General features: G+C 39.4%; 2 protein-coding genes across 2 annotated transcripts in view; both read left to right on the top strand.

Moving 5' to 3' along the window:
• The first annotated feature begins 9493 nt into the window (after positions 1–9493).
• On the top strand, positions 9494–27586 carry LOC135083175 (protein lingerer-like). The gene is made up of 8 exons (XM_063977910.1): positions 9494–9571; positions 16821–16984; positions 18420–18494; positions 20728–20850; positions 21568–21664; positions 23718–23936; positions 25085–25161; positions 27473–27586. Exons 2-8 carry the CDS (start codon positions 16865–16867, stop codon positions 27584–27586), a joined length of 825 nt encoding a protein of 274 aa, XP_063833980.1. The 5' UTR covers positions 9494–9571; positions 16821–16864.
• LOC135083174 (protein lingerer-like) overlaps positions 16865–27623 on the top strand; it is a 35541-nt gene continuing 24782 nt past the window's right edge. Inside the window, exons 1-8 of the mRNA XM_063977909.1 lie at positions 16865–16984; positions 18420–18494; positions 20728–20850; positions 21568–21664; positions 23718–23900; positions 25085–25160; positions 26281–26350; positions 27473–27568. Of these exons, the coding sequence (XP_063833979.1) occupies positions 16865–16984; positions 18420–18494; positions 20728–20850; positions 21568–21664; positions 23718–23900; positions 25085–25160; positions 26281–26350; positions 27473–27568 (840 nt within the window). The remainder of the gene's footprint in view (positions 16985–18419; positions 18495–20727; positions 20851–21567; positions 21665–23717; positions 23901–25084; positions 25161–26280; positions 26351–27472; positions 27569–27623) is intronic.

A 27623-nucleotide genomic window follows, 5' to 3' on the forward strand; every position in this document is an offset into this window, starting at 1 on the left:
AAAGCAAATATTTTCCACTTTTGTCTGACATTAATTTTAGCGCGAAAAATTTTAATTACACGTTCGGAAAATATTTGCATAAAAAATAATTGAAATCTAAAATTTTAATTTATGCATCATTAAATTATTGAATTTCCAATTAAATAATAATAATATTAAATTACATAATTAAGAGATAGATTTAGTTCAAATTGTAATATATTTTTTGAGGTTAGTATTTTATTTTTCGAACGTATTGGCTAAAATGTCTCTGAGCTAAAACCATAACTTTATTTTAAAACTATAAGTAGTGTTTGTAAAAACCGATTTTAATATAAAAATACTGAGAAAAATACCGATTCATAAAATAACTCAGAATCTGAAAAAAAAAAAAACAAAAAAAGGCTTCTTGGCAAACTTTTTAGTGAGTTGAAACATCAGACATAAAATTGAATAATCAATTCAAACTTCACAGTTCTGTTATCTTTACGTTATAATGCTAAGTAACGTTTATGTGGCTGATTAACAGTTTCTGAGAAATTAAAAAAAAACTTAAATAAAAAGTAACTAAAAAAATACGAAGATGGATGGATATACTTTTGTATGCAAAAACTACTATATGGATTTCAATTAACCATATAGTAGCGCAGTGAAAGTTGAAGAAATCACCTATATTTATCACACTGGTAAAAAGAACAAAATACAATAGACATAACGAATTGGTAAACAGTAAACACAAGCTTCATAACCTCGCTTTTGCTAAATATCTAACAGCAAGCATTATTTTTTCTACACTAAGCAAGATATTAGCACGGCGAGCAACGGATCTACGATTGTTTTTATCACCGGGGCAAGTTTTTTTCTGTGGCGCCCATTTGTGATAGATAAAATATTAAAAAAAAGTAAATGCGCTCAAAAAACTGGGCATTTCAAATCAAATTAATTATTGATAGAGTAACGTGCGCTTTGTACTATTGAAACTACACAATGGCGGATAACAGACTGCTTTTATTTTATTTCTTTTCCATATTTAAACAGGTTACAGAAGCTATGACACTAGGTGGCGCTAGTTTAATTCGTTACACTTATAACACTCTCTCCTAACGAAATAAACTAAAACATAAAACAATATTCCTTGGAACAAACTTAAACTTCTGATATGCCCATTAAATCTAAAAACTTATGATGTTTATTAGCACTAAGACTCTTTGTCAACAAATCAGCTGGCATGTTGGATGTTGAAACATAATCAAGTTTGACTTGACTATCATGCACACATTGCCTTACAAAATGATGTCTCACTTCTATATGTTTTGTGCGCCTATGACACAAAGGATTAACAGCCAACTTAAGTGAACTCTGACTATCACTATACAAACATATAGGTACATCACACATTGTTCCAAACATTTCACATAAAAGACTTTTCAAATACAGAGCCTCTTTACAAGACTCGGAGAGTGCCATATACTCGGCTTCTGTACTCGAAAGCGCGACAGTTCTCTGCTTTCTTGATTCATATGATACAACACATCCAGACATAATGAAACAGTACCCAGTATATGACCTTCTGTCTAAAGTGCATGATGCCCAATCAGCATCTACAAATCCATGCAATAATGAATTATTTTTCTTATACACCAAACCATAACTTTTAGTTTTCTGTAAATACTTTAACAATCTCTTTAAATGCTTCCAATGAGTTTCATTAAAACAACTGTTAAACTGACTTAAATAACTTACACTAAAAGCTATGTCAGGTCTAGTCAATACAGATAAGTACATAAGGCTACCTACTAACTGTTGATATGGATATTTATTTTCACAACTATCAACATCCTTTTCCAACTTTAAATTCACTTCCATAGGTGTGTCTGAAGTGTAACAATTTGACATATTGAACTTATTCAAAATTGTGTTTATATATTGTTCCTGGTCAACAGTAATACAGTCTTTCATAACTTTAACTCTCATTCCTAGACATTGCTTTACCTGACCTAAATCTTTTATTTTAAATTTATTTATTAACTCACTTTTCATCTGATCATAAGAACTTTCACAGTTATAGAATACGAAAAAATCATCAACAAATAATGCAATAAATACTTTAACATCATTATTACACAACATAAAAAGACATGGCTCATGATCAGATTTTTTATAACCTAAGTTCAACAAGCATTCCTCTACTCTGATATACCAGGCTCTGGCAGACTGTTTCAAGCCATACACTGCTCTATTTAGCTTTAACACTTTGTTATCACAATTTTCAAAATTTGAGCACTCTGGTATTTCCATATAGACATTTTCTTTTAAATAACCATTCAGAAATGCTGTAGGTACATCGAGATGATTAATTTTGAAATCATATTGAACACTTAAGGCAAATAAAAGTCTTAAAGTGGAATACCTCACTACCGGTGAGAAAGTCTCTGTGAAGTCGACACCCTTCTTCTGGGTAAAACCCTTGGCAACCAGTCTAGCCCTGAAGCGCACTCCACCATCGCTGTTTAGTTTCTTTTTAAATACCCACTTATTCTTGACTATGGTAGCATTATCTGGCCTATCCACTAGTGTCCAAGTACCATTATCATCGAAAGACTTCAACTCATCTTGAATTGCACTTTTCCACTGCTCTTTTTCAGGTCCATTCATGACTTCATCTAACGAAATTTGTTCCCCTGTCACTTCCTCCACGCACATATTAGCAAATGTGAATCTATCTGGTTTTCTTCTTACACGTTTTTCTGGAACATTTTCCACATCTGGCTGTGTAGTGACATGATTTTCCTCGGGGCTCATAGTGTCATGAAAACTGGTGTCAGACTCACTTGAATCTGGAACATAAGTTGGATCACTTACATTATGTCCTTCAACATCTGTGACATCTGTCTGACTGCCCAGAGTTTGGTCTTGAGAGTGGTCTAATCTTTGGTTATCTTCACTATTCTTTACTGGCAGATTGCTGGTTGTGTTATCCTTGTCCTTCATGTTCTCATTAGAGTTCTCCATGACCACAACATCTCTGGCAATAACTATTTTTCGCTGATCTGGATTGTATAAGCGATAGCCTTTTGTGTTTTCCGAATAGCCAACTAGGATCATCTTGTTTGCTTTCTTATCCAATTTACTGCGCTTCTCTTTCGGAACATGGACCATTACTGGACTACCGAAAATTCGCAGGTGACTCAGATTCGGTTTTCTGCCCGTCCATACTGCAAAAGGTGTAACATCGCATTCTAATCCTGCTGCTGGTGATCTATTTTTTATATAAACTGCTGTGTTAACAGCTTCAGCCCAAAACTTTTTTTCTAATTTAGCATCAAAAAGTAGACATCTGGCTTTTTCAATAATAGATCTATTGTATCGTTCTGATACACCATTTTGCTCCGGAGTGTATGCATTTGTCTTCTGATGAACTATGCCACTTTGCTTCAAGTATTTCTCCATCTCAGTTGAGCAGAATTCACCTCCATTGTCAGATCTTAGAACCTTTATCTTCCTGGATTTCTGGTTTTCTACTAACGTCTTGAATTCCTTGAAGTATCTGAATGTCTGATGTTTTGACTTTAGAAAGTAGACAAAGCACATTCTGCTATAGTCATCTACAAATAGCAACATGTATCTAGCCATTCCGAGCGAACTGTTCTCCATTGGTCCACAAAGGTCTGTGTGAACCAAGTCCAGCACATTCTGACTTTTGCTTTCACTCATAGGAAACGGGAGCCTTGTTTGCTTGCCCTCGCAGCAAATTGTGCAACTGGATTTGTCAATTTCGCTTTTCTCTTGGAATGTCACGCCGTCAACCACTCCATTCTTCATTTTGCCAAGGTCTTTTGAGTTTATGTGACCTAGCCGCCTGTGCCATGTAGTTACTGATGTTTTTACTGTCGCTGCCAAAACTTGCTGTGACCTTGCTATGTTCAATCTATAGACATTGTTCTCTAACTTTGCTTCACCAATGCATTCATTCTGTGAGTTGTAGATAAAACAGCCTTTCTTGTTGAAAACCACTCTGTTTCCACTCGCGATGATTCTACTCACAGACAGCAAATTAGCGGTGAGGTTAGGAACACATAAGACATTCTTTACATTTACTTCATACTGCTTGTTTCCTACTGCAGTCGTAATTTGTAAGTCTCCTGAACATATTACTTGCACACTGGTCTGATTTGCCACAAGTATTTCTTTGGTTTTCGGCTCATACGAAACATTCGACAACATCTTCTCGTTTGATACTAGGTGAGTACTCGCGCCGGAATCCACATACCAGTCGTTCTGACTGAATTGACTTGTCAAGAAAACGGCACTAAATGCATTCAAATTTGCTTTCCCTGCTGTACACTGGCTCTTGAAATGTCCAATCTGTTTACATTTGTAACAACGAATCTTTGAAGATTTGTTTACATTATTGACATTGACAGAATTGACATTTTGCGTTTCATTACTTCTTCGATAATTTGAATTACCGTAACTGCCATTTTGACTTTGTCGCTTTGAGGAATTTCTTGCAATGAATGCACCTTCTGTTTTCACCTCAATATCCGTGCCCATATCTAAAAGCTTCGTCTTTATCGCATCAGCACACAGCTTCATCCCCGAGTGTTCGATCGCCATGATCATCGGACTGTACTTCTCTGGGAGACCCGCTAACAGCAAAGAGCCTACCCACTCGTCACTGATATCGAAACCAGTCCCCTTTAGCTTCTGTGCTGTTTCTACTAGCTGTGTAACATAACTAGTCATGGAATCACACGTCTCCAAGCGAATTGAGATCAGATTTCGCAGTAGATTGATCTTGCGTGTGAAGCCGGAGTCGTCAAACAGTGACTTCAATTTGTTCCACACTTTCAGCACTGTACTTTCCCCTTTAATGTGTACGTAAAGGGTGGGATCGATGGTCATGATCATCTTCGCTCTGGCTTTTCTGTCATTCTGTTCATCTAGCACTTCTTTACTAGACAAATCGACGCCTTCGAGGATCATAAAATTTTCAACTGCAAATGCCCAGTCGTCATAATTCTCACGCCCTTTCAGTTTAGGAACGTTTACTGAGTAATTTCCTGACATTTTACTACTGAACACTGCGAAAATACTTGATAAAAACGGATAAAAACGGGTCTGGGCCCATAACCTATTGAAACTACACAATGGCGGATAACAGACTGCTTTTATTTTATTTCTTTTCCATATTTAAACAGGTTACAGAAGCTATGACACTAGGTGGCGCTAGTTTAATTCGTTACACTTATAACACTCTCTCCTAACGAAATAAACTAAATACTGTTCCAACTAAAACATAAAACAATATTCCTTGGAACAAACTTAAACTTCTGATATGCCCATTAAATCTAAAAACTTATGATGTTTATTAGCACTAAGACTCTTTGTCAACAAATCAGCTGGCATGTTGGATGTTGAAACATAATCAAGTTTGACTTGACTATCATGCACACATTGCCTTACAAAATGATGTCTCACTTCTATATGTTTTGTGCGCCTATGAAACAAAGGATTAACAGCCAACTTAAGTGAACTCTGACTATCACTATACAAACATATAGGTACATCACACATTGTTCCAAACATTTCACATAAAAGACTTTTCAAATACAGAGCCTCTTTACAAGACTCGGAGAGTGCCATATACTCGGCTTCTGTACTCGAAAGCGCGACAGTTCTCTGCTTTCTTGATTCATATGATACAACACATCCAGACATAATGAAACAGTACCCAGTATATGACCTTCTGTCTAAAGTGCATGATGCCCAATCAGCATCTACAAATCCATGCAATAATGAATTATTTTTCTTATACACCAAACCATAACTTTTAGTTTTCTGTAAATACTTTAACAATCTCTTTAAATGCTTCCAATGAGTTTCATTAAAACAACTGTTAAACTGACTTAAATAACTTACACTAAAAGCTATGTCAGGTCTAGTCAATACAGATAAGTACATAAGGCTACCTACTAACTGTTGATATGGATATTTATTTTCACAACTATCAACATCCTTTTCCAACTTTAAATTCACTTCCATAGGTGTGTCTGAAGTGTAACAATTTGACATATTGAACTTATTCAAAATTGTGTTTATATATTGTTCCTGGTCAACAGTAATACAGTCTTTCATAACTTTAACTCTCATTCCTAGACATTGCTTTACCTGACCTAAATCTTTTATTTTAAATTTATTTATTAACTCACTTTTCATCTGATCATAAGAACTTTCACAGTTATAGAATACGAAAAAATCATCAACAAATAATGCAATAAATACTTTAACATCATTATTACACAACATAAAAAGACATGGCTCATGATCAGATTTTTTATAACCTAAGTTCAACAAGCATTCCTCTACTCTGATATACCAGGCTCTGGCAGACTGTTTCAAGCCATACACTGCTCTATTTAGCTTTAACACTTTGTTATCACAATTTTCAAAATTTGAGCACTCTGGTATTTCCATATAGACATTTTCTTTTAAATAACCATTCAGAAATGCTGTAGGTACATCGAGATGATTAATTTTGAAATCATATTGAACACTTAAGGCAAATAAAAGTCTTAAAGTGGAATACCTCACTACCGGTGAGAAAGTCTCTGTGAAGTCGACACCCTTCTTCTGGGTAAAACCCTTGGCAACCAGTCTAGCCCTGAAGCGCACTCCACCATCGCTGTTTAGTTTCTTTTTAACTACCCACTTATTCTTGACTATGGTAGCATTATCTGGCCTATCCACTAGTGTCCAAGTGCCATTATCATCGAAAGACTTTACTCATCTTGAATTGCACTTTTCCACTGCTCTTTTTCAGGTCCATTCATGACTTCATCTAATGAAATTTGTTCCCCTGTCACTTCCTCCACGCACATATTAGCAAATGTGAATCTATCTGGTTTTCTTCTTACACGTTTTTCTGGAACATTCTCCACATCTGGCTGTGTAGTGACATGATTTTCCTCGGGGCTCATAGTGTCATGAAAACTGGTGTCAGACTCACTTGAATCTGGAACATAAGTTGGATCACTTACATTATGTCCTTCAACATCTGTGACATCTGTCTGACTGCCCAGAGTTTGGTCTTGAGAGTGGTCTAATCCTTGGTTATCTTCACTATTCTTTACTGGCAGATTGCTGGTTGTGTTATCCTCGTCCTTCATGTTCTCATTAGAGTTCTCCATGACCACAACATCTCTGGCAATAACTATTTTCCGCTGATCTAGATTGTATAAGCGATAGCCTTTTGTGTTTTCCGAATAGCCAACTAGGATCATCTTGTTTGCTTTCTTATCCCATTTACTGCGCTTCTCTTTCGGAACATGGACCATTACTGGACTACCGAAAATTCGCAGGTGACTCAGATTCGGTTTTCTGCCCGTCCATACTTCAAAAGGTGTAACATCGCGTTCCAATCCTGCTGCTGGTGATCTATTTTTTATATAAACTGCTGTGTTAACAGCTTCAGCCCAAAACTTTTTCTCTAACTGAGCATCAAAAAGTAGACATCTGGCTTTTTCAATAATAGATCTATTGTATCGTTCTGATACACCATTTTGCTCCGGAGTGTATGCATTTGTCTTCTGATGAACTATGCCACTTTGCTTCAAGTATTCCTCCATCTCAGTTGAGCAGAATTCACCTCCATTGTCAGATCTTAGAACCTTTATCTTCCTGGATTTCTGGTTTTCTACTAACGTCTTGAATTCCTTGAAGTATCTGAATGTCTGATGTTTTGACTGTAGAAAGTAGACAAAGCACATTCTGCTATAGTCATCTACAAATAGCAACATGTATCTGGCCATTCCGAGCGAACTGTTCTCCATTGGTCCACAAAGGTCTGTGTGAACCAAGTCCAGCACATTCTGACTTTTGCTTTCACTCATAGGAAACGGGAGCCTTGTTTGCTTGCCCTCGCAGCAAATTGTGCAACTGGATTTGTCAATTTCGCTTTTCTCTTGGAATGTCACGCCGTCAACCACTCCATTCTTCATTTTGCCAAGGTCTTTTGAGTTTATGTGACCTAGCCGCCTGTGCCATGTAGTTACTGATGTTTTTACTGTCGCTGCCAAAACTTGCTGTGACCTTGCTATGTTCAATCTATAGACATTGTTCTCTAACTTTGCTTCACCAATGCATTCATTCTGTGAGTTGTAGATAAAACAGCCTTTCTTGTTGAAAACCACTCTGTTTCCACTCGCGATGATTCTACTCACAGACAGCAAATTAGCGGTGAGGTTAGGAACACATAAGACATTCTTTACATTTACTTCATACTGCTTGTTTCCTACTGCAGTCGTAATCTGTAAGTCTCCTGAACATATTACTTGCACACTGGTCTGATTTGCCACAAGTATTTCTTTGGTTTTCGGCTCATACGAAACATTCGACAACATCTTCTCGTTTGATACTAGGTGAGTACTCGCGCCGGAATCCACATACCAGTCGTTCTGACTGAATTGACTTGTCAAGAAAACGGCACTAAATGCATTCAAATTTGCTTTCCCTGCTGTACACTGGCTCTTGAAATGTCCTATCTGTTTACATTTGTAACAACGAATCTTTGAAGATTTGTTTACATTATTGACATTGACAGAATTGACATTTTGCGTTTCATTACTTCTTCGATAATTTGAATTACCGTAACTGCCATTTTGACTTTGTCGCTTTGAGGAATTTCTTGCAATGAATGCACCTTCTGTTTTCACCTCAATATCCGTGCCCATATCTAAAAGCTTCGTCTTTATCGCATCAGCACACAGCTTCATCCCCGAGTGTTCGATCGCCATGATCATCGGACTGTACTTCTCTGGGAGACCCGCTAACAGCAAAGAGCCTACCCACTCGTCACTGATATAAGTTTACTGAGTAATTTCCTGACATTTTACTACTGAACACTGCGAAAATACTTGATAAAAACTGATAAAAACGGGTCTGGGCCCATAACCTATTGAAACTACACAATGGCGGATAACAGACTGCTTTTATTTTATTTCTTTTCCATATTTAAACAGGTTACAGAAGCTATGACACTAGGTGGCGCTAGTTTAATTCGTTACACTTATAACACTCTCCTAACGAAATAAACTAAATACTGTTCCAACTAAAACATAAAACAGAACAATATTCCTTGGAACAATCTTAAACTTCTGATATGCCCATTAAATCTTGACGTGGTTTCGAGTAGCCCCCTTCTTTCCTCTTGGCGCCCTTATAAGACTGCCACCCGGGGCAGGCAATTTTAATAAGCCTTCCCAAAGTCCCAACTTTAAAAAACATAATCCTCCTTCTGGCACAGTCGGATAAAAATATACATTTTTAGTTAGTTATTTTTTAAAACCTGGGCCAGCAGGCTATAAAAATATTTAATAATATTTTTATAACAACATTACTTACGTAATAATTAGTTAATTTATTGCCAAAAATTTTTGGCAATAAAACTGGCCATTCTTTAAACCGTAACAGTATGGCACATCACTAGATGGTCACGTGACCAGCTTGCGTTTGAGAGCGCATTCACAGGTATGGTAATCAGTAATTTTTACTAAAAATTCAATTATATTTCGGTTATTAGCGTAGAAATAAGGTAATAATCAAAGTTGAGTTCATAAAATGTGTTGATGTGCGCGTTAACGAGGTGTGAACTTGTGTCGTGCGCGGTTATTTCACCAACAAAGACTCATTTTGATACCAAGAATGGTGCTCAAAGAATGGCGTCCCCCACATGTGCCGCTGGCCTATACAATTTCGTCTTGGATGTGCTAAAATCTGATGACGTGAGCTGTTGAAATGGCGTAAAGAAGTGAACATGTCCCAATTTTTCATGTGTTCCGGTTGAAATCAGTGCGCTTCATCCACTTTCTGACAATGCCCTTGCGGTCCACTTACAATGATTCATTGTCCTGATTTCTTCGAAAACTGGCTAAAGATTTCCTGTATTTCGCCGACCTAGGCACAGAGAAGCCGCGATCGTCGTTTTAGTCTAATTTCAGTGTGTTTTGGTGGTAAAAACTTGTCTTATCAATCGAGATCCGCCCTAATGTTTTGTTTACCAAATTTACCGCTTTTTCGAATTTGCCTTGTTGAAGTATTATTGATGGTGCTATTCCTCTACGAGTTTCCATGACCGAGAGACTTCTTACTACCCACATTTATATGCATTGTTATATCCAGTGGGATATTTACCTGTCCTAGAGTAAGTAAATAGGAGTGATAATAACCTCACAAAAAGCAGATTTAAGGCTTTGATTCATTAGCATTTCTTGTAGATAAAGTGCTGAGTTCCAGCTAGTTTTGATGAATATTGCATGAATACAGAGTTCAATGAACTTTAAGCTCTTGATACTTTGGGAAACTATTGTTTGTTTATTGAAAAGTTGATGTTGCAAAATTAAATTACCCTGCTAAGTCAGTAACAAATATTTCAATTTTTCCTCAATGCATCATAGTTAAAATTAGATTAACTGCCTAAAATGCAAATTACAATGATCACAATGCAATCTCACACATAACATACTAATTAAGGTCTTTTCATATGATAACTTTGAAGTTTGATATATTTTAAATTGAAACAAAACACTTTGATACTAAATAAAACATCTGTGTATGAAAAAATTAACTATCCATTGTATTTCATACTAATCATGTACTAAAACTACCTACAACTATATTGCATTTTAATTTGTGTATCACTGCCCACACAGATTTTTATTATTGTTCAAATAAGATGTAATGTGGTTCTAATTCTGAAACTGATTATAATTATTTATAGTTTAATTTACATGAAATTCTAACTGGTTAATGAAAAGTAAGAATCCTTGACGATGAAGAAAGTTTGATAAGTTAGATCAGAAAAAAAAATACTAACAATTTAGTTTATAACACATATTTAACTCTAACTTGCTTTTGGCTAATAGTAGTAATATGATTGTACTTTTCTGATAGATTATTATATGAATAAAACAACAAAAATTGATTCTACCATGGATTGGTGGAATCCATCTCTTGATATGAGAAAGACATTGTTGTATAATCTATCCTAGTTGAAAGGTATTCCTTGCAATTTGCAATATGAAACTTAATTTTAGCTGTCACATTTTCATGATACAAATCTGAACTTTGACGAGCAAGAGGCTTCTTAGTAAAAAAAAACTAATCTAATTAAAATAATTCAACAGCTACGCATTGAAAATTTAGTAAACGGACAGATTATTTTGGTGTTTATTAGATTATGTATCATTAACAGTCATAGTAGTCTACCTGATAGCTTCTGTTTTGGCAGATAGCGAAAACTAATAACAATTTTATTTATTAGTCATTTCCTTTTACAGTCACATTCATATACAAATCACCTTAGTGGCAGACCATTAATTGGTGGATCCTCCCACATTGCATTTGTTTTTGGATAAACCAGAAAGGTCATAGAGGAAATATAAATAGCTGTTACCATGTCTTATGAAATGCAATTTCTATTGTTGATGACATTAACAAATCAAATTATGTGTTGAATAATTAGCAAGAACAGGTTTTCGATAAATAAATATTATGTCATTACTTCTGACTAAGAGACAGCAGTTAATTTCAAGTAGGTAGCATGATGCAACTGTAAATTTTTATCAGTCTTGAATAAAATGTATGGAAAAGCATTAGTCACAGCAAAAACCAATTCATTTGTGTGATTATGCTCAATAATGAAATACCAGTGTTATTATTAGGTCTTATAACCATAATCTTTGTTAATGAGCTATGAGGTCATTGTCAGATACATTTCATCCGTACAAAATGTTATCTGCTTTGTTTTGTTGCTTATCACGCTGCACATACAATAGACCGATTGACTTTGATAAAGATGTTAATTACATAAACATTGGGCTTTTTCCTTTGTCTTGCCATTCTAATAAAAGTTGTTTGGTGTTGCCATCCATGAAATAATTTCTTGAATTGAAGAATAATTTATTTTGCTTCATTTGCTTACACACCATCAACGCCATCTTGAATATTCTCTCTTACTCACTCTTCCGTCATAGGAACTGCATAAGCTTTATTTTGTATTGTTAGACGAAATATTTAGATTTCTAGCCTCAAAATAAGCTGTGCTTGTATTATGGCGACTAGATTTGATTCTAATCTAGATACGATGCTCTTGCAAATCTTTCTAATATTTGCACGTCGTGCGATTCGAACCTTCGGCTTTTGAAGAAGCACGCTACGCGTCCACTCAGCTGTTAGCCCAAAATTCAAGGGCAGTATTAGTCCTAAGTTAGTGTGTTATTTGGACGACTTAACAGTAATAGTCTTATACCTTCCAAAATCTTATCCATTCTTAGGAATCAAGTAGGTACCTGCCTTATGCTTTGACTATACAAAGTCAAAGATATCTTCACAGACAAGTCCCCTCGTATGCATAAACGCTAACCGTCGAGTGCACTTTGATTGCACAAGTGCTTTATCATTGGCCCTCTGTAGATCTAGATTGGCACAATAGGCTCGAACATGCGTTATGTATGTACAGAGCACATGAGACTATACACTTTAGTTGCAAAATCGCCCCTATTACGTTCAAATAAGATGCCACTATTTACCTTGATGTGCCTTCGTCATTAACCGTTTATCTGAAGTGACGACTGGCGACTGGTTTGAACTTGTAAACTTTATCTCTTGACGTGTGAGGTAATAAATTATACCGGTTAGTTATTTATTATTATTAGTGATATGTTTCTATGTTCAGCTTTTTCCCGCGCTTTATTTTGGTTTAAGTATTAAAGGATTGAAAGAAAAAGCCATAACCATCTTAAACGGCTCATTCGAATGACGGCTTTAAGTGCCCTGCTTAGTATGAAACCCCCTATTTTAAATCTGCTTAGTCTTAGATAATAGAGAAGAGGACTAAGCAAATTTGTGAAACAGTGTACAAACAAACACTGACAATCCTAATCCCAACTAATATTATAAATGCGAAAGTAACTCTGTCTGTCTGTCTGTCTGTCTGTTACGCTTTCCCGCTTAAACCTCGCAACCGATTTTGATGAAATTTGGCATAGAGATAGTTTGAGTCCCGGGAAAGAACATAGGATAGTTTTTATCCCGGTTTTTGAAACAGGGACGCGCGCGATAAAGTTTTTCTGTGACAGACAAAATTCCACGCGGGCGAAGCCGCGGGCGGAATATCCAATATAAGAGTAGGGTAAGTGCGCTAGTTTTCGTCCAATTATCGGAGTTGCCAACTTTGTGATGCAAAATAAATATCTTAAAATACCCTAACTCATATGTATCATATGTCATTTTAGTCCTTATATAGTCTACTTTACGTTAATATTATATGAAAATAAGTAAATACCACGGGTTTTTTTATAAAAAATATTTTATGCAAAAGAGGCGATTTCACTAGTTTTCGTCCAAAAAAATCAGTTTTCGTCCTAGTGTACGCTAGTTTTCGACCACTGTGTAGAAAAAAGGGTGCAGTTGAATTATTAACTTAAAACCAATTCTACAATACAGTAACCATGGATTGTGGTATATCATTTGAAAGGTAATTTTGTTAGCTTTCAAACGATATCAAAAAGATTTAAATAAGTTTCTTACCTAAATTTAGGAAAATATTTCAATAGGTCGAAGGACAAATGGACGAAAACTAATCTACAGGAATAGCTAATTTTGGTTTTCGTCCACCCCAGTGCTTGCTCATGACGTCATGGACGAAAACACAACAACGTTTAAAGCTGTTTTTTGTTTTCGTCCACATCTTTTTAACGGTTTTTATGGGTTTATCACTGTTAAAAAGTGGACGTAAACTAAAATGTTTAATGTAATAGCAATAAAGATCATATTGGAAGAAAAAACATTGTATTTTGTAGGTCCATTGAAGTAAAATAATTATTAAAAATATTAACTAGGTGTCAGGGTTTCCGTCCACGTGGACGAAAACCAAAATCTTGCAAAATTGTTATGCTAGTATTAGTCCACTTAATTATCTAAGATTTCTGTACAAAAACTTTAATAAACCCTTAAAATAGTGTTTATTATGCTAATAATTAGACATACGTGCCAAAAACATTACGTAAAGTAGCTAAAAAAGTAATTAAACATACCATGAAAGTTCCCTACCGGCACGTTTTTTTTCTAACTTGACGACGTTTTCCATTCACCTGTGTGCAGCAGCAACTTCCGTAGATTTTTTTGGAGTTATTACTTGTCAAATTACATTTTCATGCAGGCAGAACTGTTACTTAGATATTATAGATTGTAACAAGTCCAAACTTGCACGGAAAGTTAGGTTTGTATTCTAATTTTCCGTATTTGTTTGTGGCAAGTCGGTCAAATGGACGAAAACAGGAGCTGGACGGAAAACCGGCGCAATTACCCTACATTCTGCAGTTCCTAATTTTTTTTGCAAAACCGGAACTGCTCATTGCCAGTAAGAAGTCTTTATTTTGCGATTCTACAGAAATATGTGGGCTTTCTTTGGCTTTGGATTGAATTGTACAATGAGTTTTAAACATTCTAAGGCTCTACCAAGGTCGTTCTCGCTCAAGCATGACAGCTACTAAGGGTGATAAACCCAAAAACAATTAAATTCTTTTTGTAGACTTCTTCTTTGAATGTATCGATCTGTCTTAGAAAACAAAATGCAACCGGCTGTTTGATATTTTTAAAACAAGTATGCCGATGACGTCACCGTGATTACGCTGCGCCAGCGCATTTGTGACGAAAACGGACCTAGAATTACGTATCGGCTTACACGGTACCGATTGGATACGCCATTTTTTAGCATCATTATTGGGAATTTTGCGATTAAAATTGTGACATAATCACAGCGTTGGTTAAATGACTGTCTTTTTCGACAACCGGAGATCCCCGTTGATAAAAGATCAATAACTTTAGCTTTAAAGCCACCCGCATCTTATGGCGCAAGTACACTATGCGGGAAAGTGGCCGAGACGTAATAGTGTGAACATCATCTCGATTACTTTCTCCTTACCCGAGCGTCGCCCATACTTCGGTGTGCGATCTAGCGCTTCATCTCGATCAATTTTCCGCATAGTGTACCTGCACCATTAAAGTGGAAATTCGCGCGGTTTAAAAGTTATGCGCATCTATTATGATAAGTATAGTATAAGGTGATAAGGGCGACCGGAACTACAAACTAAATGGGACCAATATAAACTTAATTGAGGTTTTTTTTTCCAATTGGAAAGTTGCAATATTCCCTGAACAAAACTTCTTAATTTCTTTCGTCTTTTTTTCTCCAAGTTTTTCCGTTAAGCAGTAACTGCCTGTGACCGACCGACAGACAAGATGACCTTTGGGTTCCATTCACAGGTGGAATTTTTCAGCAAATCTATGATGTAGAATACCTTCCAACTGACATGACATTACCTAAGTTAATTGTACCTAAAATGGATTTCGTTTATTTGTGTTTAAAAGCCGGTTCCGGCAGAGTTTAATAGAACGACCCCCACTCTTCCTGTGGATGTCGTAAAGTAATAGACTACCAAGGTACCCATATGGGAACATGAGACCTCAACTTGCTTGGCCTCTTTAGAGGTCCATTCAAATGTTTCATTTGTCTCTGGGAAATAAGAGAACTCCTGCAGTGACTATACCTGATGGAAATTAGGTTTTGATACTTCCCTGATACCCTGGAAATGCAATTTATATGGCAACCCTATCCACTCACGTGGCTTCCTAAACTCCTGACGCATTCATTGCCAGATCCCAGTGTGTGTAATGCATCCAGAGCCCCGATTACGGTAACTTTTAACGTTTCCAATCCAGGCGCGCTTCTGATTCTGCGATACGATTGGTCAAAACAGCTGACGTACGCTGTTGAACGACCAATCGTATCGCAGAATTGAGAAGCGTGTCTGGATTGGAGACGTTAAAAATTACCGTAATCGGGGCTCTGGTTTTAAATTGCTAATATGGACGCGCGTCAGTACTGCATTGATTTGATTGACACTGGGTACTCTTGAATAAGTGAACTGTTTCAGTTTTGTGAAGTGTGGTCATATTGCAACTTAAAAACGGTTGAGAGAAAAGGTGTTGTGGTCTATTAATTCTGAATTCATGAGTTCTTTGATAATAAGTAATATCAATTGTATTGAATTCGGAGCTAGACTTCCCAAAAAGTTACCAGCACATCCTGTAATATTTCTCAATTAATTTTGCACTATATACTTAAAGTAATTATGAATTCTGTCAGATTATAATGTGACGTAGTTAGATTACAATCTAAGCCTAGGCGCAAACTACCGATTTTTGTGGGCCGATAGTTAGGTCGGGTAGTTAATCAGTATGGAGTATGGACATGTATGAAAGTGCGCACACACCGATTCTTCATACAAATTAAAATCGGGCCCAATTATCGGCCAACTTAGGCCCAGAACAGACGGTGAAACGCAACTGCAACTGCTAGTTACTTTTGAGTTGCATCTAAGTTTCTGCCATAGCGTCCGTTGAGAGACCATACACACATGACGCGACCAGTTTGAAACTTTCAGTTTCATTCATCAGAATCATCAGTTAGGCGGGCGACAGATTTAATCATTGTATGCTAGTACCTCAGTTTGTATAGAAAACATGCGCGGCACTTCACACTGACAACGCGTCCGCGAGCGTGATTTTTTATATGAAAATCACGCGCTCCGCGGCGGAGCGCGGCGCAGTGTGATAACCGCCTAAGTTGCAGTTTCGTTGCAGTTGCGTTTCGCCGTCTGTTCTGGGATTAAAAGTCGGTGGTCTGCGCTTAGGCTTACCTAAACCACAGTTATATTATAAATTGACGGAGTTTACAATTTTACCACTAATTTTATTACAACTTGTCTTTTTTGTTCCAGCTGCTTGTAAATAGAGGCTGTAAATATAATTATAGCAAGTAAAGATGAGTTTGGGTGCACGCGCCACCAAGGGTGGTGCGAAGGCAGGCAAGGAGGGCAAGCACGCGCCAGAGAAAGGCAAGGGCACAGACAAACCACAGCCCAAGGAGAAGGTCAAGCCACAGGTCAGTCTATTATTCAATGATCAATCTAACTAACACCTGATTTCCACCAAGGCGGAGCGGAACAGAGAAGTGTTTGGAATAACCAATCAGATATCATTATTTTCACATCTCTCTGCTCCGCTTTGGTGGAAGGAAATGGATCGCGTGGAGAAGAGAGCGTGGTCTCATTTTTCTATAGAAATAGCGGCCGCCCGCGACTTCGTACGCGTGAATCCCGTTTTACCCCCAGGAGTTTGATTTGATTTGATTTTTTTCAAAATCCCGTCTTAATGAGCACCTACGTTCTAAAAGGAACCCCCATGCAAAATTTGAGACTCCTAGCACTAGTTTCTGAGATTTCGTGATGAGTGAGTGAGTCAGTCGGTGATCTTTTGCTTTTAGGCCTCAGCCTCGAAATTAGCGGGCAGCGGCGCGGGAGCGGGGCGGGCAACGCAGACCCGTTCTCGAAACAAGCGGGCAGCTCGCGCGGCGCTTTAGCGGCGAAGTGTTGTGTTCGGGGTTGTGTTGTCGAGATATTTGTTTTTATTCGCAAACGAAATGTCTGAACAACGGCGACAATTTTATTTCGATTCAAATTTATTCCTAACGCTCGATTTATTGTGGGCAAAAGAAGGAGTGCGCTGCCCGCTCGTTGCCCGCTCCCGCGCTCCCACGCCGCTGTGTTAGAGAACCGGTCTCCAAGTCGAGCAAAAAAGCGGCACGGCCGTACCATCCTTTTCTCGAAGCAATTCAGGCCATTTTCGACCGCCTGTAACTTCGTTGTGGATAAAACTAGAAGGCTGAATTTTCATTAGCTATGCAGGCATTGTAAAAACACGGTATATTTAAAATTTCATTCAATTTGAACCAGTAGTTTAAGAATTATAACGGGTCAAAGTTACTTAATTTTGTCACTCACTGACTCACTGACTGACTCACCGATCATCAAAACTCTAAGGCACTTCTAGCAGACCTAGAAGCTTCAAATTTGGAATATAAGTAGTGTTTGGTGTATGAATCAAGGAAAAACTAAAATATTTGGGGGTTGCATGAAAACACGTGTAAATTAAATTATTTAGTGCGATGGCCAAGTCAATAATTTATGTAAAACGTTAAAGATTTCCTGGCCTGGACTTGGTATTACATGGATCTCACAACTTTTTACCGTAGAACAACTGAGTTGCGAGACTTGGTTTTTTTGACAAGTATTGTTTTTGATGGGTTTGATTTTACGCATAAGATCCTGACGCTCCCGCGCCGCTACCGCCGCCACCCCGCTGCCCGCTAAATTCGAGGCTGAGGCCTTATAGATATAGATTTGACAGCGGTGGCGGTGCGGCGTGGAGCGGAACAGAGCGGTGCGGAGTGTGTTTTTCTTTCATTGACAGCAATAAGACTGACAGAACTAGTCATAGGAGTGAATATTGCTTATCAACACGATCCGTTTGTTTCCCAGGCAACCACAGAACAGCTCCGGATGGCTCACATGATAGACCGTAAAAGCGAAGACGCTTCCGACGTCCGCAGAATGGTGAGTGTGTTTGCATTTTGTACTTTATTTTTTGGATAGTAAAGCTAGTTATTCGTCACTGCTCGGTTAGTATTATTAACTGACTTGATGAAGGTGGTGGTGCCAGAAAAAAGGTACTTTATAAACTTTTTTTGCATAAAAGACAGGTTCAGAGGTGGAATTGTGTAAAGCAATAGTTATCATTTGACAGTTCATAACGTACGATTATTCTGTCAAACGCTTAGTTTAACTGACTTTATCGTACGTTATGAACTGTCAAATGATTACGATTACTTTACAAAATTCCACCTCTGAAAGAACTGATTCTTTCTTTCTTTCCTTATCCCTGGGCCATACACATCGCGATAACCCAAAGATCCGCGCTAAAGCGATGTGTGTAGCCAAGTATTCGCGTATATTCAAATTCAAATATTTTAGTCAGTACATAGGTCCTTTCCCGGGCACTTATACACGTCCCAAATATACATAGCTTGCCCTACCACCACTTCGGGACAACATATGGACTGGTGCTGAGAAGAAGTGGCGGAAGAAACTCAGTCACCTTTGTCAGCCTCTTTTTCAATAAAATACAGTAATTTATAGTTTACATGGCACGCAATAAGTGCGAACTAGGCAGGTAAAATCCACACACTCTTGTCATTTAAATAATCGTTTACTTTATAGTATCCTTTTTTCATAAGGACTTTCTTAACCTGTATTTTGAATTTATGAATAGGTAGTTCTATAAGAGATTGTGGTATTTTTATAAATAAAATAAATATACTTCGGTGCTTTTAGTCGCTAGACTTCGCTGTCACTGTGAAATCAATGTCGCCTAAAGTCCAGGGGTTAGAATAACAGGAATTACAAAGTGAACGTTAGAATACACAACTGGCACGTCAAATAAACAGTTGATCCACAATATTCGTACTTATTTAATTTCAAATAACGATTGATGTACTGTTTCTTGTGTACTATCTCTGTATAATGAGAACATTACTCAATCCGCCACTCCATAACGACCTGTGGCGCGCACAATGTACATGAATGTGTTAATGTGGGAACATCAGACAATAGGGGTCTCTCCGATCGCTACTCGATTGTGGAAGGACCATTACGGAGAAATGACCCGTTAATGTTGTGTATTTCACACACGGCTCTGGTAGGAAGTGGGACATTCTGTTTTGATTGTAACCTTAGTGAAAATTTGCATTAAATTGCAGTTAAAATTTGTAAGCAGCAAGTGTTAAGAAGTGCTATTGCCATCTACATTTACATTCATGTAGCTAAAGACAGGATGATGTTTTTATCATAGAGTGGCATCTTCTAGTCTTCTTCTATCATTTGGTCAGACTTAATAAGCACTTAAAGTTCCTGTCCTATAGGGCACTTTCGCTTTTGTTAGAAGCCCTGCTTATAAGCAGGGCCTTCAAAGTATGGAATCATATCCATTTATTTCACATGTAATGTAAGCTTGCAGTAAGGGCCTTGCCGGACTGGAGGATTGCAAGTGTTTTCTGTGGGGAGCAACGCCGCGGCATTTTGCAAGCATTTTGGCGACCGAAGTGTGCCCGCCGCTCCGCTTGCAATCCGCCAGTGTGGCAAGGCCCTTACTGATTTCAAATCGTTATTTACTTGCGCCCTGAGATACCGTAGCACAGTGTTTTATTTTGGCTTAGAAGCGGACATCCCTGTTTTATTAATTCAGTCGTTAGATATTACTATTATGTATAAAATTACGGGATAGGCAAGTAATATTTTCAGGTATTATAGATAATTATATCATGCATCAATATAAAGTAAGAATAGATGCCAATTTTCTAGGACAAAGGAGAAAAAAATGTTTTCTGAAAATCATAAATTATTAAATAAATTCCTAAACTACTGCAGCAATAACCATTTATTTTTGCATTAAGGTAGACGTTATAGTGATAGGTAAATTTATTTACAAAATTCTGATTTATTGTAATTTTTTTAGAAAATATGCTTCTAAAACTGTTTTTTTATAAAATCACAAAATCGAATATTTCTTCGAAACTAAGCAAATACAACTACTAGTTCTTTCATCTATTTTATACATAATAGTAATATCTAACGATTGAATTAATAAAACAGGGATGTCCGCTTCTAAGGCCAAATAAAAGACTGTGCGTAGACGTTGCAAGAATCTTCATCACGCATTTCTTAAACCCCACATTAATTTGAACTTTATGCCATTAAGATACGGTTGAAAACTATTTATCCTTCGTGCCAGGTCCTTGAGCTGATGGAGATGACGTGTCGCACGGAGGAGGAGGTGTGCTCGGCGCTGCACGACTCCGACAACGACATGGTGGCCGCCTGCAACCTGCTGCTCGAGGAGAGCCCCAGGATACAGGTATAAAGGCAATGGGCAGGGCACATAGTACGCAGAACTGACGGCCGATGGGGCAGCAAGGTTCTGGAGTGGTGGCCGCGACAAGGTGGACCGATGACATCATAAAGGTAGCAGGAAGGCGCTGGACGCTGGCCGCTACCAACCGGGCAACATGGAAAGCATTGGGGGAGGCCTATGTTCAGCAGTGGACGTCCTATGGCTGAGATGATGATGATGAGCTCTGCCCGCGCAGACATAGAGGCGATTGTAGCGTGCCGCACAGAGCAGACATAGAGGCAATAACAGCGTGAAATAGCTATCTATGGAACTGCCTTCATAGAGTGATCATGATAAGAGATTTACAGGACGTTTGACCCGAGTATTAGGCATATCCTCGAAGAAATTATTTTTCACATTGGAAACGATAAGCAGCCCACAAAGGGTTTTGAATTGGGCGCGATTAGAGTGAGAACTGATTCGATGAACGACCAACTCCAGTTTTGATATCCTGGTGAAATCAAACCGAGAATCACAAGAGCGGGAAACGTTAGTTTAGATAAGCGTCTTTTGATGAGCTTGCCTTGAGTGAGAGGTCCGTAAGCATAGAGGTGTACGAGTCATACAGTATGACCACCTTTCAGTATCTAGAAAACGCAGATTAATGAAGAATGTATACCAAAGTCGTCTTCCCACAGAAGATCAAAAGATCTAATTTATTAATTTATCATATTGTTCCAGGGCGAGTGGCAGACCAGCGAGAAAAAGAAAAAGAAACCACCCGCTGCCGGCAACGGGGAGCTCGAAACACGCGCGCGCGCGCCCAACAACAGACCTCGTGAGTCACTATTCATTACACCACTTGAATATTTGTAATTACTCTGTGAACATTTTACCTATCAAACTTTGTTTCAGCCAAATTCAGTTTTCTCGCAATTTGAAAAACCTGAGTTACTAATTGTAATGGTAAGAAGGCTCAAGGTCACCCAAAGGGCGATGGAGCGGGCTATGCTCGGAGTTTTCCTGCGTGATCGAATCAGAAATGAGGAGATCCGCAGGAGAACCAAAGTAACCGACATAGCTCGCAGAATTGCTAAAATTTGGATAATATGGATATTGTCTGTCCGTCTGACACGTGCAAATAAATGTGGCTATGTAGGGACCAGGAGTCAATAAATGAAAGATGTTATTTCTACGATACTAATATAATTAAGTGCTACAATATAAGAGTGAAAAGGAAGAATTTAATATCTAAGCCATTTAAAGGACTGAAGTCTGAATCGGATAGATGTGTCCGTTTCCACCATCAATCTCTTATTTTTAAGTGACCTCTGTGGTAACACAAAGAAAGAAAGATACATTTATTACAATGGACATCACACAAATACAGGCAATTACATAGACATGACAGTGGCACATAATAATGGAAGAAGAAAAAATTAAAAACAAGTAAACTGAGCAGTGCCAACCCATTCACCAACAAGATGCCCACTGCAACGGGACCCCACTCAGCATAATAATATGCCGTGGCCCACGGTGACGAAGGCCAAGGCGCTGGTTTTTAGTGTGCCCCATGCCGAGTGAGACAATTGACATTTTGTTGCTTTGTAACTTTGTTACATATTATGTAACAATGTTGGTAGACATAGAATAAAAATAGGGGTTACTTAAAAAATATTGGGTACTAGCTTTTTGTCGTCATAGAAAAACTTTATCGCGCGCGTCTCTGTTTCAAAAATCGGGATAAAAAATATCCTATGTCTTTTCCCTGGATTCGAAAGTATCTCTATGCCAAATTTCATCAAAATCGGTTCAGTGGTTTAGGCGTGAAAGAGAGACAGACAGACACGAGTTACTTTCGTATTTATAATATTAGTATAGATGATGGTGAAAACGGGCATTAGGCGGGTTTTAAAATCGCGCTGACCGTTCGCTGATCGTCGGCGCTGACAGATCAATATGTATGTAATGAGGGCTATCGTTTTTATACTCAACAGTTGGCACCCCTGGCGATTGACAGGACTCTACAGTGGCGCCATCTTGATGAGTGCAAATGCGATAGTCCTCCTACCACTTTCGCGCTCACCAGTTGGCGCCACTGTCTTCGTTACTAGCAAGTGACAGGACCTTACTCTACAGTGGCGCCAACTGGTGAGCGCTAAAACGATAGCCCTCATTGAAGGGAGCGATCCTGAGTGACGCTGATCGCTCGGCGCCGATGCTTCATACGTGCGTGCGTCAGCGTGGCTTTAAAACCAGCCTTAGATTGTTATTATACTTGCAATTGTTCTGGCTGTTCCTAATGGCAATGCCAGATTTTGTATGGAAGGTGGCGTCTTTTTTTTTTCGCGCGGCCATCGACCAAACTTTGTTTTTTGATTACAAAATAGTGTACTAAACCAAACTTACTATGACATGTATACCTCTAAACTCAGTCTGAACTGAGTTACGAGCGTTAGAAGTTTGATGATTTACATACTAGATTTGCTTTTTGCGCGCAAGTTTTGTAAGAAATTGCAACAAAATATTGCGCTATTTTTTGATTGCGCTGATTCTGCTCCACACTGATGTCTGGAGCCTTTAATGGATGGTATTGTTTGTTTACACATACAATGTTACTATTTTGTTGCAATTTCTTACAAAACTTGCGCGCAAAAAGCAAATCTAGTATGTAAATCATCAAACTTCTAACGCTCGTAACTCAGTTCAGACTGAGTTTAGAGGATACATGTCATAGTAAGTTTGGTTTATTACACTATTTTGTAATCAAAAAACAAGGTTTGGTCGATGGCCGCGCGAAAAAAAAAAGACGCCAATTTCCGGCATTGTCTTTTGACTGATGTTTTCTTTCCTAAGGGTTTGAATCTCACGTATGTATGTTTGACCCTCAGGTCGCGGCGAAGGCGAAGGCGGTCGCGGGGGCGGCGCGGCGGGCGCGACCCGAGGCGGGCGCGGGGGCGTGGGCCGCGGCGGGGGCGCGGGCCGGGGGCGCGGGCGCGGCCGGGGGCGCGGCGCGGCGCGGGGGCAGCGCCCGCGGCCCGACCACGACACCTGGCCCGACACCGGGCCCGCAGGTGTGTACCGACCAGACTCCGGGCGCGGGCCCGCAGGTACTGACTATCATATCATGTTGGCGCAGCCTTTCCCAAAGGGGGCAACCCACCACCACCTGGTCATTCCAACCTTCCGGTTATAGCTGGCCGAATCGCGGGAGATGCATGCGGAACTGCGTCTGCCGTGTGGCAGGTTGCACTCTGCCGCGCGCAATGAAAGAAAGAAAGAAACATTTATTGCCATGGACATCACAAATGACAAAAGCCGATCGATCAAATCATTCTGCGTGGTTGTGGCTATTCATAGCATCAGTTAAATCAGTTTGTCCAATGCTTGACTCCCTACAAGTACTTGCCCCAAGAGGGGCAATAACGCTCCCTTGTGGGCGCTGCAGGACTAAGTCTGCGGGCACGAATCCAATGACGTCTGAGCGATGGCTTACGTCAGGAAATGCTTCGCGCATACCCATTAGTCGATGGGGACGGCCAGTGGGTTATTTGGGACTTAATAAAGGCGGAACCTACCCACTAAAACCCGACGGTTTCCACCAGAGTCCAAAGAGACGGAGCCTCGAGTTATTGTCCTAATTGGACATTGGTCCGCAGCTCCGCCTCAGGCTCCGACTTCGAGGGAACCCCCAATCCCCTCCTCCAATTGTTTTTTTTTATATAAAGGTTTTCTCCTCGCGGCCCTAGTACGACAGGACCCCCGGCCCGCCGCAGCGGGTTACAGTCTGCTCCATGCCGCTGCTCAGTCAGCTCTGCTGATAAGAGAAGTATCTAAAGCGGCCTTCCAAAGAATGGGCCCGGGTTGGGTTACGGGTTGCCCGACAGGCACACCGAGTTGACGAGACCTGCCGCGCAGCAGGTGAGAAGTTAGCCGCCCGCGTGAACAGACCACGCGGACGTTGCCCAGGGTGCACCACGAGGAGGTCCCTCACCATCACACCCCAACCATTATCATCTAGCGCAGCCTTTCCCGATGTGGGCGATAACGCCCCCTTGTGGGCATCAATAGGTACGGTCTTTCTATTTCACACACAAACGGCACGTCTCAGCTGTGTCTTTCTAGCAGAGTAGAATAAGACCATCTTCATTCCTTCCATGGATGTTGTAAGAGGCGACTAAAGCCGTTTTCTGACTTGTCTTTCACGACATCAGCACGCTCGGTATATGATAATAAATTTAAATCCAAATCGTTGCAGGCAACAACTTGGGCGACACGTTCCCCGCCACAGAAGACTGGGACAACGAGGAGTGGGCTGGATCCATAGATAGCAAGGTACCAGTCTTCTCTTTTTGTAACAACAGAAACATTTGTATCTTTTTCAACAACTTTAACATAAAATATATGTGAAAACCGATTTGACACTTGACGCTATTTGCAAAATTAAGGCTTGGCGCAAATGGGCCACCGACCACATTGTGTCCGCGACTCTCCACTAGTGGTCACTACGCGCCACCCAAAGCTGACACCCGCCACTGTCGCACTGCTCCACCCCCCGCTAGAGATGGGTTGAATTAGGTGAAATCAGTACCTTTTACAATACCTAATCCAAATACCTATTCCGTCTTAATTTAATCCATCTTCAGACTGCACAGCAACGAGCGGGTTATAAAATGTGGCGGTTTGCAGACACCGGTGGCTGTCGCTCGCTTCTAACACTAAGGCCCGATTCGACCAAACTTTTATTTGAGAATAACTCCTTGTATAACAGTCACATTGACAGTTTCAGGAAATATGTCACTGACGATTTATTCCGAGATTAATTTACTCTTTAATTAACTCTTGTTTGGTCGAATCCACTCTTAGAAATGTGGCGGTAGCGCGCGATAACCACCGTTGGCTGTGGTCGGTGGCCCATTTGCGCAGAGCCTTATAGCGTCTTCCAATACTCTGATCAATTTAGCCGCACCCTGTATACAGGGTGGAATTTTGTAATGCCACCTGGAGGGAAAGTACTCTCAATACTGTAGATACAAAATTTGATTGAAAGAAAATATATTTTTATTTTTTAAAAGTAAGAACTGCATTCAAAGTTTTTCGAAAATTCACTAACATACCTTACAATTTTCTGTACATAATTAAAATAATTTAAGATTTCATGGTTTTTCTTTCATTTGACTTATCAACATTGTTAGAGAGATTTCATCCTTATACTTAACCTTAACGATCGATGCAATAAAAATACAGGGTGTAATTTTTAACAGATTTTAGTTGGTTCGATTCCCGGGTGTGGCCATTTCTTAAAAAAAAAAGGAATGTTTTCTTTGAGAAAAAAATTCTATCTACAATATTAAGAGTACTTTCCCTCCAGGTGGCATTACAAATTTCCACCCTGTATTATTGTTCTGTACCGTGTACGCTCTGTATTAACTTGATGTTCGTTCTATTGGGGTTGGTGTTCGTTCCGAGTGCCAGCGCCGCGCCGGCCGAGCCGTCGGCCGGTCCACCCGCCAATCCACAGCAGGTTAGTGCTTGTGTTGTTATAATTTATTGCTGTGTAAAGTCCGGTCGCCGAGCATATAGAATTTCGTCCAATGACCCCAAGCTACCCATCCTTATAGCTCGCGCGTAACTATATTGCTGTCGCGACTGTGAGACGGGCGCCCGCAGTGAGTGTGCGAGCGCGATACCAATATAATTACGCGCGATGGGTAGCTTGGGGTCATTGGACGAAATTCTATCTGCTCGGCGACCGGACTTTAGTGTAGTCTTATTCAGAACATTTAAGCATAATTTTCATTTATCTCACTGGATGCAGTCTGAGGTCAGGTTAAAGTGAACGCAGCCCGCATCAAGTATGAACAACTTTGTCGGTTCGGTCTCTATACATTTTGTATTTATTCGACCGCACCGCTAATAGGTTGCCTTATCGCGACCGCTGACAGATTGTTTTGCCCAGACCGCTGAACTAAGCGACAATATACATACATGACATGATGAGGGCTGCGTTCACTTTGACCTGACTGCATCTAAAATACGGCAAACTAGCAGCGATACAAAAGGTCGATTCGACTGTCGAACTAACAATCTATTCTGTCTCTTCCCATCTTGTGTATTTGTCGTAATGTCTCGTTCTCCCGCCAAAATATGTCAAAGTCAAACCCTTAGGCTGGGTTGCACCATCTTACTTTAACTTCCATACAAAAAGCACCGGTTATCGTCATAGTTGCCGTTAAAGATAGGTTGTACAACCACCCCTACTATTCCAAATGACCATGACATTGGGTTTGTTTACATTTGGTATCGCTTCTCGTTAGCCGTACTTTAGTGTGGCAAATCCTTAGGGCCTTAGTCATCAAAATGTCAACTTCTAAAAATGACAACCGGGACGCAAAATGTCCACAAATAATCGAAATATCCGAAATAGACAATATTATTATGAGAAGTTGTCTTTTAGCGAAGTTGACATTTTAAGAAGTTGTAATTTCGAGAAGTGGACATTTTGCATCCCGGTTGTCATTTTGAGAAGTTGTCATTTTGATGACTAAGCCTCCTTAGGGTAGATGTCTCAAAGTAGGCTACCAATGACAGGAAAACTATAGACTTCATTATTCGCCATGTTTTAATACACCGATGGTGTCGGCAGGAGGATTGGGACACGCCGGAGACCAACGGGCCGACGGAGAGCCATATTGGCACCTACACCTACCACAACACTCATCACCACCACTCGCTCATTGACGTAAGTACGCGGGAGTGACGAGGGCAGGGACCCTTGGAAAATGTACGCTTTTAAG

This window comes from Ostrinia nubilalis, chromosome 23, assembly GCF_963855985.1.
Source record: "Ostrinia nubilalis chromosome 23, ilOstNubi1.1, whole genome shotgun sequence".
In the NCBI taxonomy this organism is placed as follows: Eukaryota; Metazoa; Arthropoda; class Insecta; order Lepidoptera; family Crambidae; genus Ostrinia; species Ostrinia nubilalis.